The 18,781-nt window shown below is 35.4% G+C and overlaps 1 protein-coding gene across 1 annotated transcript in view; it reads right to left on the reverse strand.

Annotated features, from left to right (window-relative positions):
* Positions 1-15,874, reverse strand: part of pcsk5a (proprotein convertase subtilisin/kexin type 5a) — a gene marked incomplete at both ends in the record, with an annotated part of 57,946 nt that extends 42,072 nt beyond the window's left edge. The window contains 4 exons of the mRNA XM_079814519.1: positions 10,122-10,256; positions 13,218-13,331; positions 13,570-13,674; positions 15,713-15,874. Of these exons, the coding sequence (XP_079670645.1) occupies positions 10,122-10,256; positions 13,218-13,331; positions 13,570-13,674; positions 15,713-15,874 (516 nt within the window). The remainder of the gene's footprint in view (positions 1-10,121; positions 10,257-13,217; positions 13,332-13,569; positions 13,675-15,712) is intronic.
* Positions 15,875-18,781: the final 2,907 nt, after the last annotated feature.

An 18,781-nucleotide genomic window follows, 5' to 3' on the forward strand; every position in this document is an offset into this window, starting at 1 on the left:
ATGTACTTAATTTAGCTAAGGTTGCAAAGCCGCCCCCTCGCTTCAAAAATGGCGGGAAAATCACTGCCGCTACTAAAGATTGCTTTTTAAATAATCTTCCTCATCAGTATCATCTGCTCAGCATCCCAGATAGTATAGAAGAACTCGATGTTGCAACAGAAACTATTGACTCTCTCTTTTCCAGTACTTTAGACACAGTTGCTCCTCTGCGCTTAAAGAAGATTAAAGAAAATAGTCCAACGCCGTGGTACAACGAGCACACCCGGGCCCTTAAAACAGCAGCCAGAAAAATGGAGCGCAGCTGGAAGAAAACAAAACTAGAGGTGTTTCGTAATTCGTGGAAAGAGCACATGATCACATACAGAAAGGCCGTAAAACTGCTAGATCTGCTTATTTCTCAACTCTCTTGGAAGAAAACAAACACAACCCAAGGTATTTATTCGATACAGTGGCTAAATTAACCAAAAATAAAGCTTCAACTTCTGATGATTGTAAACAGCACAGCAGTAATGACTTTATGAACTTCTTCACATGTAAGATTGATAATATTAGGAAGAAAATTTTAACCATGCAGTCGTCTAGTACAGTATCACATCAGACAGAGTATTGTAGTGTCACTGAGGAAAAATTACACTCATTCACTGCTATAGGAGAAGAAGAATTGGCTAAACTCGTTAAATCATCAAAATCAACAACATGTATGCTCGACCCTATTCCGACTAGGCTATTAAAAGAGATGCTACCAGAGGTCATAGATCCTCTTCTTAATATCATTAATTCATCTTTGTCATTAGGATATGTACCGAAAACTTTTAAGTTGGCTATTATTAAACCACTTATTAAAAAAATGCAACTTGATCCTACAGAATTAGTCAATTATAGACCAATCTCAAATCTACCCTTTCTGTCAAAAATACTTGAAAAGGCAGTGTCTTCACAATTATGTTCCTTTTTAGAAAGAAATGGAATCTGTGAGGATTTCCAGTCAGGATTTAGACCGTATCATAGCACTGAGACTGCTCTCATCAGAGTTACAAATGATTTACTCTTATCATCCGATTGTGGCTGTATCTCTCTATTAGTGTTACTCGATCTTAGCGCTGCATTTGATACTATCGACCACAACATTCTTTTGAATAGACTCGGAAATTTGTATTCAGGTAGACTCAGGTATTAGTGGAATTGCTTTACCATGGTTTAAATCATACCTATGTGACCGTTATCAGTTTGTAGCAGTAAATGAAGAGATCGCAAGTTCGGTATGGAGTACCACAAGGCTCAGTGCTAAATTTAACTAAACATCGAAATAAATCTAATTAATAAACTAAATTAACCATATAAACTAAATTACTGATCTAATTATTGATCTAAAGCCCTGTCACTGTATGATAAATGAAATGAACTGATGACATCAGCGTTTCCTCCAGAATGGCTATACAGCTGAATAAAATTATGCTGCATTATTTTCCTGTTTAACACTGTAAAGCTGCTTTGAAACAATCTACATTGTTAAAAGCGCTATATAAATAAAGTTGACTTGAGTTGACTTAAACAGCTCTTGATGACGTCGACTGGGACATGTTCCGCGCGAGTTCTGAAGACGTCAGCGAGTTCACAGAAGTGGCGCTCTGCTTTATTAACACACTGACAGAGCAAGCCACACAAACATTAACTATAACGTCCTTCCCTAATCAGAAACCGTGGGTGGACAGTTCAATTCGCACTGCAGTAAACTCGCGCACCACCGCTTACAATGCCGGTCTCCTAACGGGGGATATGAGGGAGTACAAAGCTTCATGTTACGCTCTCCGGCGCGCCGTTAAAGCCGCAAAACTCCGCTATAAAGACCGAGTGGAATCTCATTTCCAACTCAACGACTCCCGGCGGATGTGGCAGGGACTGAGAACCATCTGTGCTTTTGGAACTAAATCCTCTGCAGAGGTGAGAGCTGATCCGTTACTGGTGAACGAGTTAAACTCTTTCTACGCTCGCTTTGATGGTAATCGCGGCAGCGCGACTCCGGCGAGTGACGCGTCAGAGAGAGTCCCTCAGAGCAGCAACGGTCACGTGATCTCTGTCTCGGAGGACGAGGTTCGGAGGGCACTCAAACGTGTGGATGTCAGGAAAGCTGCTGGGCCGGATGGTATTTCAGGTCGTGTTCTGCGGTCCTGTGCTGATCAGCTCGCAGGGCTCTTTACATCCATATTCAACGAGTCCCTTGCTACATCTGTTGTCCCCACCTCCTTCAAACGATCCTCCATCATCCCTGTACCTAAGATCAGTAAACCCTCTTGCCTAAATGACTATCGTCCAGTGGCTCTCACATCTTTAGTCATGAAGGTCTTTGAGAGACTCATTAAAAACAACATTTGCTCCTCCATTCCTGACACTTTGGACCCTCTTCAGTTTGCCTATCGTCCCAATAGATCGACTGAAGATGCCATTTCTCACGTCCTTCACTCCTGCCTCACTCACATCGACAGCAAAAGTGGGAACTATGTCAGGCTGCTATTTATTGACTATAGCTCAGCCTTTAACACCATAGTTCCCATTAAGCTAACACACAAACTCCTGGATCTAGGCCTGAATTCTTCTCTCTGCCTCTGGATTGAAGATTTCCTCACTGGCAGACCCCAGGCGGTGAGAGTAGGCCAGTTCACCTCCACCTCCATCACCCTGAGTGTTGGAGCTCCACAGGGCTGTGTGCTGAGTCCCCTGCTCTACTCTCTCTACACCCATGACTGTTTGTCCACACACAGCTCCACCTCGATCATCAAGTTTGCTGATGATACTGTTGTCCTGGGTCTCATCTCCAACAACAATGAGACGGCATACTTGGACGAAGTGGAGCAACTGACATCATGGTGCCAGGACAACTGTCTCTCTCTGAATGTTAACAAGACCAAAGAACTGATTGTGGACTTCAGGAAGAGACAGCATCGGTCATACTCCCCTCTCATGATCAGCGGGACACCGGTAGAGAGAGTGAGCAGCTTCAAATACCTGGGTGTGAACATCTCCGAGGATCTGACCTGGACTACACACATCCAGACACAGGTGAAAAAAGCCAGGCAAAGACTGTACCACCTGCGCCAGCTGAGGAAATTCAGGGTTTCACCAGCCATCCTGAAAACTTTCTATCGAGGGGCGATAGAAAGTGTCCTGACTCAGTGCATCACAGCGTGGTACGGGAACAGCACCAGTCACGACTGCAAAGCCCTGCAAAGAGTGGTGCGCTTATCCGAGCGCATCTCAGGCTCAGCTCTCCCGTCTCTGCAGGACATCTTCACCAAACGCTGCAGAGGTAGAGCTACTAAAATCATCAGAGACATTAATCACCCTGCAAACTCTCACTTCACCCTGCTGCCATCTGGTAAGCGCTTCCGTAGCCTGATGGCAAAGACTGAAAGACTCAGGAGGAGTTTCTTCCCCCAGGCCATCAGACTCCTGAACTCAGTCACGTGACTCACTTCACCCCCGCACACGCATAAACATACAGTCTTTTAACATTAACATCCACATACTGCAATTGCACTGCACTTTACTTTACGTCCCTATTGTTACTGCGTAACAACCTGTAATAAACCTTGCACATTATACTTCTTTATTTATACATATTATATATTTTATGTTAACCACTTATTTTTAAGTCTACAGTTTATCTCACTTATCATCCACATATTTTTTATATTTTTATTTTTATCTTATTTCCTATTTTTATCTTTTACTTGATTTATTTATAATTCTACTTATGTTAATACTTTTTATTCTAACTTTATTCTATTTCTATTTAATTTCTTGTAACTGTTATTTGCACTGTCCATGGAGCGGACCTGTTTACATTTCACTGCCAGTTGTATATTGTGTATATAACTGTGTATGTGACAAATAAAACTCTTGAATCTTGAATCTTGAATCTTGAACTTAATAGACATCAATAGGCAGTTTATAAATACAGCTATAAATGCTTTATTCTTGATTTATAAGCATATCTATAATGTGTTTAATAATTGTATTTTCATACTTTATAAATGATCAATTTATAATTTCTAAATTAGGTATTACATTTTTTACAAACCAGTTTTAGGAGTTGTCAGTGGTTCATATGATCATTTAGAAAGCGTAAGTAAAGGATTAATAAACTATTTAAATGTACATTTATACATGTTATTATTTAGACATATAGTAATAGTTACTCAGTGTGTTAATAAATGCTTTATAAACAAGTATTCCTACTGTAATTCATGATTAATTCAGGTAGCTATAAAACATTTAGTAGTTGTCAGTTAACTATTTCTGTGAGCTTCTCTAAAGTGAGGACTATTTATGCCTCGCAAAGCTTTTACAAAGGAGATTTAAAGGCTCAGTTCTCTTCTGAACAGAAAAAGGAAACATATACAACACCGGAAGAATATAGCAAATAGAAATATTTATTTCAAAACTCAAAAATGGAGACTGTACAACTAGTAACTTAATATCAAATTAAAATTAAACCTCTTTAAAGTCATAGAAAATAATATTCCTGTTAGACCTCCAGAAAACACAACTGCAGTCAAATGAAATTAAGCCTCTGCAATCTGATATAAAAAAAAAACATTTCTGTAAAGTGTAAACATTGCTGAATAAAAATGTACCAATGGATTACAATGGATTACAGGAGTGCCAAAATACAACAAATAAAATGTAAAACAATAATAATATAATAAAATAGTTTGAAATGTCAAAACAGTACTAACTTTAAAACATTAGAGAACAGCAGTGCAGAAGAGAACTGAGCCTTTAAATCTCCGTTGTAAAAGCTTTACAAGGCATACATAGTCCTCACTTTAGATGAGCTCACAGAAATAGTTAACTGACAACTAGTAAATGTTTACTACCTGAATTAATCATGAATTACAGTAGGAATAAGACGTACATTTAAATATTTTATTAATCCTTTACTTGCACTTTCTAAATGATCATATGAACCACTGACAACTCCTAAATAACTGGTTTGTAAAAAATGTAATACTTAATTTAGAAATGATAAATTCAGGGCTCGACATTAACGCTTGTCCGGGACAAGTGTATTTTTTGAAGGGGCAAGTGAAAAATTATTTTACTTGCCCGACGGACAAGTGTCCTGGTTAAAACGTCAAAACAAAAAAAAACTAGGGAATCACCAAAGTGCAATAATGATTCTGCATTCAGTTAGTGTAAGTGGCGATCGATAGTGGATAATAATATAAAATGAACTGACAAGGTTGTGCTGTTGAGGCTCGCGCAGCCTCTCGAGGAGAAAATCGAAAACAAATGAGCGCCGCTCATACAAAGAAACTCAGTTAACATACACGGTTAAAATTGTGTAGTTTTTATAATTATAACATATGATACAGTTAAGCAACATTACACTAACAAGAGTGTTGTTTTCCTGAATACCATCACGACTGAAAATTACACTGATTTCATACACCAGTTCCATAAACAATTATTTAACATTAAGTCATTTACATTTTAGATGCAATATGGACTGTTTTTGTTCTATTTCAGCAGCTAAAATAGTTCCAAACAAATATCACAGCAGGACCATTACGCACCTCACAGAAACAGTTTTAATGAATCGGTTTTTTTTTGTTGTATCTTTATTGTCTGGGCATGAGCGATGCTCAATTCACAAATGAATCACTCTTTTGAGTCGATTCTGTTCAAATACTTTTTTTCTGGGCACAAGCAATGCTCAATTGACAAATGAATCACTCTTTTGTGTCGATTCTGTTCAAATTCAAATAAGTTGGCAGAACTGTCTTAAGGCGGGCATACTGTGCGATGTCCGTGCGATTTCAGCTCGCAAATCAGTTTGAATGATTTGTTTGGTTTCCTGCACGCACTGAATCTGAAGCGGTTTCTTGTAACAGGAAGATTTAAGAACTTCAAGCGTCGGGTGAAGTGGAGGTGGACCTACAGTACAGTCAAGTGAAAACAAATCTGAAAATGTATTATTTTGTTTGCCAGCGATGAAGATCTTTATTAGTTGAACATCTTCGTATGCGGTCTGTGAATGAATTATTCCACAGGACGATACATTCGATTTCATTTCATTCAGGTAATACATTTTACAACCAAACAGATTACATAATTTATCGGTGTTCGGTAGCCTATTCAAATCTTTCATAACCCTCTGGTGCTCTTTGGTCATTTCTGACCGGAAAATTTTCTGTTTTGAAATGTTATAAATCACAGCCTCATCGGAATTATATGAAATTTGGTGACTTTTCTTGCATTAGGTATGTAAACACACCAAAAAAAATTGAGGCCATGATTTGAGCATGCTAAGTGGTCGTAAAAAAAATACTCCCACTTGTTCTCTTTGGTCAAAAATGACACCATAGGAAATGAATGGGAAATCTGCAAAATACACAAATTCACAGAAAGAAAATCTATATTTATAACAAAACAAAACAAAAATCTAAAACTTTATAATAAATAGTCTTTGAGATTTTTTAAATCCATCAACAAAAAATCATTAAATGTGTTCAAAACAGAACTAGGGAATTCTCCATAGAGACCTCTAGTGATTACACCCATGGTTGCATGATTTCTTCAATAATTCCAAAAGAGGTGCTAATCATTTCAAAAAAATATATTTTGAAGGCCTAGTCTCTATTTTAACCTGAAATACTGCAATAATAATAATAATTAAAAAAAAAGTTGTATAATTTTCAATGGCAAAAAAAGACCATAACTATTGCATAAATATTAAAAAATACCATCAAATAATCTCAAAATACAAAATTAAAAAGAAAAAATATTATTGAAGAAAAATAAATTGCATTGGTTTTACTGGGGTGGAGGAAGTTTAATGTTTAGGTGTCCGGTCACTTATGACCGGGAAGACAACCAATGCAACCCCTAAACGAAGAGCACCAGAGGGTTAATTAGATCATGTAATGTGGTAAAAAATTGACAAAAAGATGAAATTGTTTTAAAAGAGTTAACTGAAGCCCTAATGCTAGCTTTATTGAATTAGCTATTTTTCTTGACTAAAATGCTGACTAAAATGACTCAATAAAAAGACAAAAAACTATGGCATATTTATAGTCTAGCCTATATTATAGTAAACCTCATCAGTTACCAATAGGGGGTGAGCCCTGAATCATGGAAATAACTTCAGAGGTTGAATAGCTTTTTGGTCTTCTTGATGCATCTGCCATCTTGAAAAGCTTGTAAAATTGCCTAAGTCAAATTATCTTTTGACTTAGGCAAAATAAAACGGCCTAAGTCACACACTGTAAAACCTAACAGTTGTATGTACTAAATAAAAATGAGTTCACTGCACTCAAATATTGCCGAATGTTGTGTGGACACAATGACTGAAACAGAACTCAAACTGAATGAGTTCTAGAACATTTCTAGTTCCCAGCATGATAATTGGATAATAATTGTATTGTTAAGTGATTAAATAAGTGATAATTGCGTATTGGTGGTGACACCTGATGATGGTATTGAGCAGAATCACTGAAGGAAAGAGAAACACACACCTGATGATGGTATTGAGCAGAATCACTGAAGGAAAGAGAAACACAAGAACTACAATTGACTTCAGCCACAGCTTTAGATGAAATCAACTGAAGGATAAAAGAAGACATTAAATCTCTGTAGATCTCAGCAGAGGAGGATTAAACAACTCCACAAACAGCATTACCAGCCTCACACATTACTAACCAGACTAACTTTATTTCTGTCATTTCTTTTATATTGAAAATAATAGTTTTGTTTGAATTCACCATGATGGTGTTCAGTGTTTGCTTTTGTTGGGATATTGACCCTTAACCAAATATATTTTGCTCTGGCTGCCCTAACTGTGTTTACGAAGCACATTTGTTATGGTAAGAAAAGCCAAGAGGAAATGTGATCAGCTGGTGTTGGTTGTTTTTTGCTGATTACATTATCGTCATGTAGTGCCTGAATTACCGATCTCATTCAGAGTCTAATGCTCTGCTTATAGAGGTTTTGTGTAATTGTATTATTGTAGGTTTTGTATTATTCATAATAGAATATATGTGATTCTACAGCACAAGATTAGGATGGTTGTGGTAATTGAACAGTATGCAGGACTTAAATTAATAACATCAATGTACAAATGGTTTTTATCTTCAACAGTACTTGGACACACACAGATATCAAGAATCAGAGTATGAATCTCAACAATGGTGACAATAAAAAAAAATATTCAGATAAACAGATCAACTTTGAACATCACAACAAACACAGCATAAGTAAAAGCAAATATTAAGAATCAAAGAAAATTTGTCACAATTCAGATGCATAATTAATTCAAGTCGCAATGCATGCTGGGACCCATGAGGGAGTTTTGATTGGTGGTACCCAGTATGCACTGCAGCATGAAGCTTTTCATTGATTGTTACCATTGTTGAGATTCCTACACAGATTCTTGATGTCTGTGTGTGTCTAAGTAATGCCTTAGATTAAAACCGTTTGAGCACTACCTGATATTAAAATCTTGCTCATTATTCAATTACCACAACAGTTCTAGATCTCGCTGTTGAATTATGTAGCCACCATTATGAATAATACAAAATTTAACAACACAATACCAGAGAATGCGACTCCAAGTGAACTTCAGCCGGTACATGATGATTATACCAACATCATTGTATAAGCAACATCACCTAATCATATTTTCTCTTGGCATTCCTTAACCCAACAAATGTACTTTCTAAACACACAGTTAAAGCAGCCAGATAAAAAAATATTATTAGAGATTTAAGGTACAAGAGCCCAACTAAAGCAAACACTCATCTCCATCGTGGTGACTTCAATTAAGTTATTCTTTTCAATATAACAGAAATGACAGAAATAAAGTCAGGCTGGTTAGTAATGTGTGAGGCTGGTAATGCTGTTTGTGGAGTTGTTTAATCCTCCTCTGCTGAGATCTTCAGAGATTTAATGTCTTCTTGTATCTTCTGTTATTTCATCTAAAGCTGTGTCTTAAGTCAATTGTAGTTCTTGTGTTTCTCTTTCCTTCTGTGATTTTGCTCATCAGCATCAGGTGTTCATCACTAATGCTCAATCATCACTTAATTAATCACTTAATTTCTTGATAGCAATGAGTGTCTTATTTTAGTGAACTCAATTGAAATAAGTTCAAAGTACTCATAACTATTGTTTTGTAAAATTAAAATAATTGAGGTAATCGGTGTCCTCAAATTTAATGAGTTAGCTTAACTTACTAGATTTGACTTTGTGTGTGCTATTGTGAGCTAGCAGTAACTGCAAGCACTCTGATTTCATTTAAAGTTTGTAATTTCAGCTGTTTTACTCAATATAGGGAAGGTTCAGCTATATCAAGTATTTGAATGCAGTGTAAAGTTTAATTGTATATTAAGAAATATCCTTTTTTAGTGGACTTGATTAAAATAAGTGCAGAGTACTCATAACTATTGTTTTTTATAAACTTAAATGGTTTGAGGTAATCGGTGTCCTCAAATGAAATGAGTTAGCTGAACTTGTTGGGTTTTGCAGTGCACACTTGACATAGGCCATTATACTACAGGGGTAGAATTGTATGATCTTTTCAACTGAGGATGTGGAGGATTTTACCAGAGGTGGCCAGCATCATGAGGAGATGACTTAAGCAAAAAAAATATTTTTGTCAAAAAATGACTTAGGCAAATACTTTAGGAAGGTGACGAAATGCTTCATAGAGTGTAGTTATTATAAAGTGTTGCCGGATTATGTTTGCTGTCTGCCTTCCTTGCTGTGTTTTGAACCTTGCCTGGACTTTTATTGCCTGTCATCATAGATTCTTTGACAATATAGTAGCATACCTCTACAACGTGGATTCTAATCTGCCTCCAGCTATGGGTTTATTACAGAAATTATACATTTAAATGCTGAGTAATATAGGATTGTGATTAGGTTTCATTTATGGTTAGGTGCATGTAATTATGCATAACTTATAGTAATTACTATAGAAACTACATGTATTGTGCAACAAGGACATTGTAAAATAAATTACTTACCCTTTTTTAATATATGTAAGTACGTTGTAGTTAAAGGCACCTAATATAAAGTGTGACCAATTTATTTGTTTCAGAAAATGTTAATATGTCATAACTTACATAGTTTTGTTTTAGGTCTGGATGCTGTCTTTCTATACCATCATCCAGTATGGAGACCACAACCCCTTTCCCGGTGTAGCCCCTGCGCCAGGCGGCCTGAATGTTCATGTCGGTCAAGCAGTTGTGATCACAGTGCTATAGAATAGTAGGGAAATATAACATGTTTTAGTATGTTTTTATCAATATGTCTCAAGTTATCACTACAGTGCCTTAAAGGGATACCAAAAATGAAAATGTTGTCATCATTTACATAATTTCTGTTGAACACAAAAGAAGGTATTTTAAAGAATGTTGGTAACTAGACAGTTCACGGTAGTCATTGATTTCCTTAGTAATTGTTTTTTTTTTTCATTTTAAGTCAATGGCTACTGTTGATTATCAGCATTCTTCAAAATATCTTCTTTTGTGTTTAACAGAAGAAAGAAACGGGTGAATTATCCCTTTAAAGATGTCTGCTTGATTGTACGAATGTGCACTTCTAGTGTACTTCAAATCATAAAAGTATACTTTTTAAATGTTTTTTTGGTAATTGCAACTTTTTATCTCACAATTCTGACTTTTTATCTCGCAATTGCAAGTTTACATCTCGCAATTCTGACTTTTTTCCCTCAGAATTGTGTGATATAAACTCATAATTTTGTAATAAAGTCATAATTGCAAGATACAAACTCAGTTATAAAGTCAGAATTTTGAGGTACAATTCCCATTCAATACATAAACTTAACAAAACTACCTTACTAACTACACTCAAAAAAATATTTTGGTCTAAATATAAGTTTTATGTATTTGAATTACATTACAATTTTCCATCCATTTGGACTACATAGTTTTAACATAAACAAACAAATAAACTTAATGTGATTCATATTTGTCAGTCAAACGTAAATGAAATAGGTAAGTTTTATGTAATGGTACACAGAAAAATGCCCATGATAAATTAACACAGCCTAGTGCACACTACTGAGATAAAGTACCATTGAAGCAGTGTTCAAGTTAATGAGATAATTGAGTGATGATTGAGAATTAATGATGAACACCTGATGATAATGAGCAGAATCACTGACGGAAAGAGAAACACAAAAACTACAACTGACTTCAGCCACAGCCTTAGATGAAATCAACTGAAGATAAAAGAAGACATTAAATCTCTGAAGATATCAGTAGATGAGGATTAAACAACTTCACAAACAGCATTATCAGCTTCACGCATTACTAACCAGACTGACTTTATTTCTGTAATTTCTGTTTTAATGAAAATAATAGTTTCATACTATGAGATCAGTGTCTGCTTTAGTTGGGCTCTTGACCCTTAATTTTTTAGGTTTAGTTTTTCTCTGGCTCCTTTAACTGTGTGTTTATAACGCACTTTTGTTATTTCAAGGGAATCCAAGAGAAAATATTATCAGGTGATGTTGGCTATTTGTTTTGGCCTGAATCACTGCTCTAATTTAGAGGCTAATTTGCTGGTTATAGAGGTAATGTGTTATTAATTGTGTTGTATTCATAGTATTAACCATGTGATTATGCAGCACAAGATACAGGACAGTTGTATTAATTGAATAATATCCAGATAAAAAATAAAAAAAGTGCACAAAAGGTTTTAATCTATGGCATTACTTAGACACAAACAGACATCATGAATCAGCGTTTGAATCTCTACAATGGTGACAATAAAAAAAAAATAAGATAAACAGATCAACTTTGAACATAAAACAAGCAACTAAAATGTCACGACAAAAACAGCAAAAGTAAAAGCAATTAGTAAGTTTCAAAGAAAATGTGTCAATTCAGATGCATCATTTATTCATGCCGCAATGCATGCTGGGACACATGGGGGGGGGGGTTGATTGGTGGTACCCAACATGCACTGCAGCTTGAAGATTTTAATTGATTGTCACCATTGTTGAGATTCATACATTGATTCTTGATGTCTGTGTATATCTAAGCAATGCCATAGATTTAAATCCTGCATATTATTTGAATACCACAACGGTGCTGTAACTCGTGCTGTAGAATCACATGGCAACTATTATGAATAAAACAAAACTATTAACACAGTACCACAATAACCAGAGTATTAGACTTCGAATGAGATCAGTGATTTAGCCACACGATGTCATTAACAATATATAAATATCCAACATCACCAGATATTCTCTTGGATTCCCTTGCCATAACAAATGTGCTTTATAAACACACAGTTAAAGGAGCTAGAGAAAAAAGTTAAAGAGTTAAGAGCCCAACTAAAGCAGACACTGATCTCCAGCATGGTGACTTCAAACAAAACTATAAACAGAAAATTACAGAAATAAAGTCAGTCTGGTTAATAATGCGTGAAGCTGGTAATGCTGTTTGTGGAGTTGTTTAATCCTCTTCTGCCAAGATCTTCAGAGATTTAATGTCTTCTTTTATCTTCAGTTGATTTCATCTAAGGCTGTGGCTGAAGTCAGTTGTAGTTCTTGTGTTTCTCTTTCCTTCAGTGATTCTGCTCATTATCATCAGGTGTTCATCATTAATTCTCAATCATCACTCAATTATCTCATTAACTTGAACACTGCTTCAATGGTACTTTATCTCAGTAGTGTGCACTAGGCTGTGTTAATTTATCATGGGCATTTTTCTGTGTACCATTACATAAAACTTACCTATTTCATTTCCGTTTGACTGACAAATATGAATCACATTAAGTTTATTTGTTTGTTTATGTTAAAACTATGTAGTCCAAATGGATGGAAAATTGTAATGTAATTCAAATACATAAAACTTATATTTAGACCAAAATATTTTTTGGAGTGTATTAATAAGCAGTAATACATAGTCTATAGTTAGTTAATAGAGATAATTTAACCCTAATCTAAATTGTGACCCAAGTTTCAAAATAAATTATATTAAAGTATATTTTAGTTAACCATAAACGCTTGTCAGTACATTTGACAGTATACGTATTGCCCAAATTTCAAAGATACCTTTGAACGTATTGCTTTGAAATGTTCATATTTTCACTAACTAATTGGTTTAGCTCTGCAGGTTTGTTCAATTAAATAATGCATTTTATCTGAATATAAAATTGCTGATTGTAATGTGTAGAATACTAACAAGATACCACATGTTGTCCCACTTGGGGTCATTGAAGGAGGTGGCATGGGTTTGGTCCATTGTCTCAGTTCTTTTTACTCTCTTCTGAACCATCTGTTGCTGGATCCACTCCACCTTCAGCATCAGAAGATATTTATGATGTTCTACTGCATAAATAACTTGCTTCACAAACCAAAGTGTATGAAATGAAATATTCATTAGTTTTTGGCAAGTTTAAGGATGCATCCATGCTATGGTGCACCGCAGTCTTAATCTGTTTTGGTAAGTGTGTGTGGTGTTTATAGAATGGTGTAGTCTAACGTATTAACTATTCAGTGGTGTCTCTGTGACTGAAGGTATATGATCCTTGTACCTTGTTCTCCATGGTGATGAGACTGTGGTTCACTCTGCTTTTAATAGTGGACCTTTTGATGGTTCCCCTCTGCAGGAACTGGTAATGGTCCACTAGCCCACCTATCTGCAGTGTCACAAGTGGAAGAAGATTTTGTTAGCCGCTGCTCAGGGGTGACTGACAGAGATATAAATTATGTATCCATCTCTGACGTATGCCTATTAAACAACAAAAGGGTTATTCTACACCGCTGATAGACTTACCACCAGAGGCAACCTGAGCTAGCACTGCACGATTCAGCTGAGCTTAAACCTTGGCTGCTGATATCTCATTGACACCTGTGCCTTGACATTATGATGTTGGCCGAAGACATACCAGATTTACCCAGAACTAAACAGCCCCACAGTAGATGGCAGTTACACATTTCATTGACTGAGTGTGGGAAGTTTCCTTCATGTTAACAATGACACAAAGCTAAATAAACGAATCACACAGAGCAAAAAACCCAAACAGTGACTTTGGGCCTATAAAATCCCATGGAGCATTGCACAAAAAACCATCGGGATTCAATTTGGCCTAAAAGTAATATTAAAGGAATTTTCCAGTTTAGAAACTGACAGCATCTTTATAAAGAATTTTTGTAATGTTTTTTTGTAAAGTCTGTTTTGCTCATCAATTCTGCATTCAAACAGAATAATATAGTGAAATATTATTACAATTTAACATTTTTTTAAGTAATTTATTCCTTTAATGGCAAAGCTAAATTTCAAGCTGGAGCAGCCATTACTCCAGTTACATGATCCTTCAAAAATCATTCAAATATTCTACTTTGGTGCTTAAGAAACGTTACCTGTTTTTATCAGAGTTGAAAACAGTTGAGCTGCTTAATATTTTTGTGTAAACCGTGAAACATTTTCTTTCGAAAGAAAGAAAGCTCATTCTTTCGTAACATAAAAAATGTCTTTACTGTCACTTTTGATTAATTTGATGAATCCCCATTGAATTCTTTATTTCTTAAAAAAAAAAAAAAAAAAATACTGATTTTGTGTGTTTTACACTTACAGTGGTCTGTGGGGCAAGTGTAAAATAGATGCCCTATAGACTTCTATTATCCATTTCAGGTGCATTTCTGCACACCGTTTTTGTGTTTTTTTTTTACCTCAAATATTCCATTTGAATTTCTCCATTAGTATCCTGTCACATTTAATGTTCTCTTAGCTGCTATTTATTTGTGTAGTAAGGGGACAAAGAAAGTGTGCCAGTTGGTTAACTAACTGAAGTAGGGTATAAGATGCCATCATGGTTAGGAGCTCATCTTGCATGGTTAAACACATTTATTATACAAGAGCCAGTGACCCAGAGATAGGCTCCGTAATAATGAAAGTCTAATTTGAAAGAAAAATAGAAACAATCCCTAAAGTTTGTTTGCATATAGTTTGAGTTTTTAAAAATATTAGTTTTGTCTATGAACCAGGTTGAACATCTAATTTCAATGACAATAAGTCACGATTGACTTGACTTACAAAGTGACGTAAAACATTCCAAAGTATTCAAATATGGTAATTCGAAGTACCTTGTTATTACCATACGGGACTATCACTCTATAGTATCACAATATTTTGTGATGAAAAGTTGCTCATTGCAATTCTGGGATCATACAGAAAACTTGAAGTCACAGTAGCTGTCTGTGTTGACAAATCACACAATTGTTATAGGCCATTGAGACTTACAATAAGAATGTAAAGCAGGAATTAAGAATAAATACAAAGTTAAAATAAACGTGATAACACCCACTTACAGTATATATAAGTGAAACTGTTCAATTGATACAAGGGTCACACTATAGATTAGGGTCCAATTCTCACTATTAACTAACTATCTACTACAACTTTTGCCTCAATAAATTCCTAATTACTGCTTCTTAATAGTTAGTAGGTAGTTGTGAAGTTTAGATAGAGGGTAGGATTAAGGTATGTAGAATAATATTATTATGTGCTTTATAAGTACTAAATATAAGTAATAAACAGCCAATATCCTGGTAACATATGCATGCTAATTAGCAACAAGTTCATTGTGAGAATTGGACCCTAAAATAAAGTGTTACCATTACAAGATGTTGCCACATGAATCATTTAACTGGCAAAACATTTTACAGTGCACTTACCTGGCCCATATTCACAAATCCATATTTGTCTGCAATAAGATCAGCAGCATCAGGACCTCCAGTTATTTTAACTGCCCAACGGTTTGTGTATAATCTCGTCTGGACAAATTGGAGTCCAATCCCAAGAAAAATTGCATATGGAAAAAGTGCTGTTGGTGTCATCTTCAGATGGTTATGATATGAAGTATTGGTCTGATGACACTCCTCATTGAAAAGTTCTCATTAAAAAGCTATTTGACATTGTCTACAACAGACGGGACTACCAAATGTTTGTAAAAAAAGTTCCTAAAGGACCTAGTTTGCCTTTGAGCGCTATTCCACTGCAATGGCTCCACTGCATCTGTTGACTGTGGCACATCATCTCCAGTTACAGTCCTATCAGTTTCTACAGGTGCACTGTGTTCTCGTACAGCAAACACTGGGAACACTGGATAATAGGCCTAACTTACATTCATGGCAATTTTATGTTAAACAATGTTGGATAGATCATAATTAGCCTAAGGTACTTTCTGAAAACATTGCTTGCTGCAAAATGAGCAGCATACTTATTTGTATGTATTTTTCATTAATTCATTTTAGTCCATTTTGCATTCATTTCTAAAATATGACTTTAAATTAATCAAAAGTCAAGTCACCTTTATTTATAAAACACTTAAGATTATGTTAATCACTTAAACTCTGCGGACCCGGTACAGGGTATAATCATAATCATGTATAATATACTTTCAATTTTAAATGTCTGTGGAGGAGCTCTGACCTCATGGTACCATTTGAAAGCTTAGAGTCTCTACTTTCTGGAGATATGCATCAACCCTTTGAAGTTACATAAACCACTGCTAAAAGTGATAAACATGTAAGTAAATGTTGATTGAAATTCAGCTACACTGTGTGATATTTTCCCCCATCTAGTGGTGAAAAGGTATATGACCATCCAGTGAATTTTAGTTTCTGTTCCTCTCAATTCCGATTTTGTTTCAACTCCTACGGTGGCCGATTTAGTCCAAGGTTAACATGGCTTCCAGTTCGACCTCGTCCACATTCGACACGGTGCCTGTGGGATATTCTGTGCGCAGTGGGATGGTTGGAACTCAACTGGCCTAATTATTCGGCTAGAAAGAACTGCAGCTAATCCAGAGTGAACTTTGATGATAGTAATGTTTATTCAGTCATCCAATTGCAAGGCATAAACAGGTTTGTGTGGATATGTACATAAATGTGGTTTCTGTGAGAGAACAAATAAGGATGGTAAATATACATACACAGTTAAGAACTGTATAACTATACTTATAAGTTACATTTGTATAATGTGACCGTAAACCAGAGCTTATTGTACCATATATAGGCGCTAAATGCAGCTGCATTAAAAGGAGCGGAGCTGCCGCTGCTGCTGCTGCTAGCAAGCGGTGTCCGGTTACAAAAGTGTGTGCGCCGCTTTAACGTTAGCACTGCAGTGCGCTCTGTATAACAATTGTTAATATGCCGATCAGACCTGATACATATTTCCATCAACATACATTACAAGCAAATATTTTCTAAAAACGAATAAACATTGTTGATAACAAAATAACTGAATGATTATTCAAATAGGTGAGCATTACGCTATTGTATGTTGACACAAAAATACTTCTGAGGTGACATCAACTGAATTACGCGATGACACACTCTGAAACACATCTACAATGACAATAACTATTATTACTTACGGAGTTATTAATGCACAGAAATACCACACAAGGAAAAGTCCGAACAAGTTGACGCGCACATGCGCGAGGCAGAGAATTTTGTACAGTGCTATCGAGTATTAAAACCGGTTAAAACGCGAAAGGCGAAGCTTGAATTTACGGGTATGTCCCTCTTTGGCTAATGTACTTTCAAGATGGAGGGCCAACATGGCGACCACCGTTAGATCCCATTACCTTATGTATTTTCAATGGCATATTATAAACTTACGAGAATACTTTATTACTTGAAAGAAGTAAATATACATTAATGAGCACATATATTTTTGAAAGAACTAAGTGTTTTTAGCTAAGAATAGACTAAAAAAGTTACACAGTGTAGGTTTAAGGGTTTTCAAGAGCTTCACACTTTTTCCAGCAATTCAAAGCTCTAAATATTATCCAATTTTAATGTTATTTTTAATGTGATGATTTGAAAAACTAAAAGTTTAAAGGGGTATTGTGGAAGAAATAGGCATAGGAGCATATATTGACTTATTGGCCATTTACAATATACTATTATCCCTATAGTCTCTAATATATGGACAAAAGTAGGAAGTCACAACGTCTCATGAAAAACATATATATATATATATATATATATATATATATATATATATATATATATATATATATATATATATATATATATATATATATATATATATATATATATATATATATATATATATTATTTTTTTTTTTTTGCACATTACTGTTGTTAATAAAAGTAAATTTTATCTGCATATCAATTCATAAACCATTGACATGTATAATGCAAGAGATATGGTGCCCATTTATACTGTGGAATAGCCGGGGTTTATTCACATGCTGAAAGTTTTGGACCCCAGGTATGTGCTACCAAGCCGCAAATATTTTTAAACAAAATAAAGTTAAAACTTGTTTTGAACAATTTCTTTGTCATCTGCAGATTGATTTTAAGTAGGAGGGGGAAAAAATCTGGGATTTTTTTTGTTAGGCCATATCACCCATCCCTATCTCAGAGCACAGAAATATAGTAGGGAAAAACAGAATCAGTGATACAAACTTCTTCAAATATTAGACCAATTTAAATTCAGCTATAAGCACCTCTACAGTAGACAATATTCAACTTGAGTCCCTTCAGTTCAATAACCAACCTAAACTCCATCAGATGGAGTAACTGGAGAATTGGAGAAACTATACACAGTCGGGGGTGGGGGATGGGGGCAGTTCTCCTTTGTCCAAATGAAGAAACATGGAGTTATTTGTGATTCCAGGCTGCACCACAAGTCAGATTTGTGGATTCAAAAATAACAGAATCAAAACTTTTGCAAGAACAGAACCAAAAAGAACCAATTCAAAAATGTTT

Source organism: Gobio gobio, assembly GCF_949357685.1.
Source record: "Gobio gobio genome assembly, chromosome: 4".
In the NCBI taxonomy this organism is placed as follows: Eukaryota; Metazoa; Chordata; class Actinopteri; order Cypriniformes; family Gobionidae; genus Gobio; species Gobio gobio.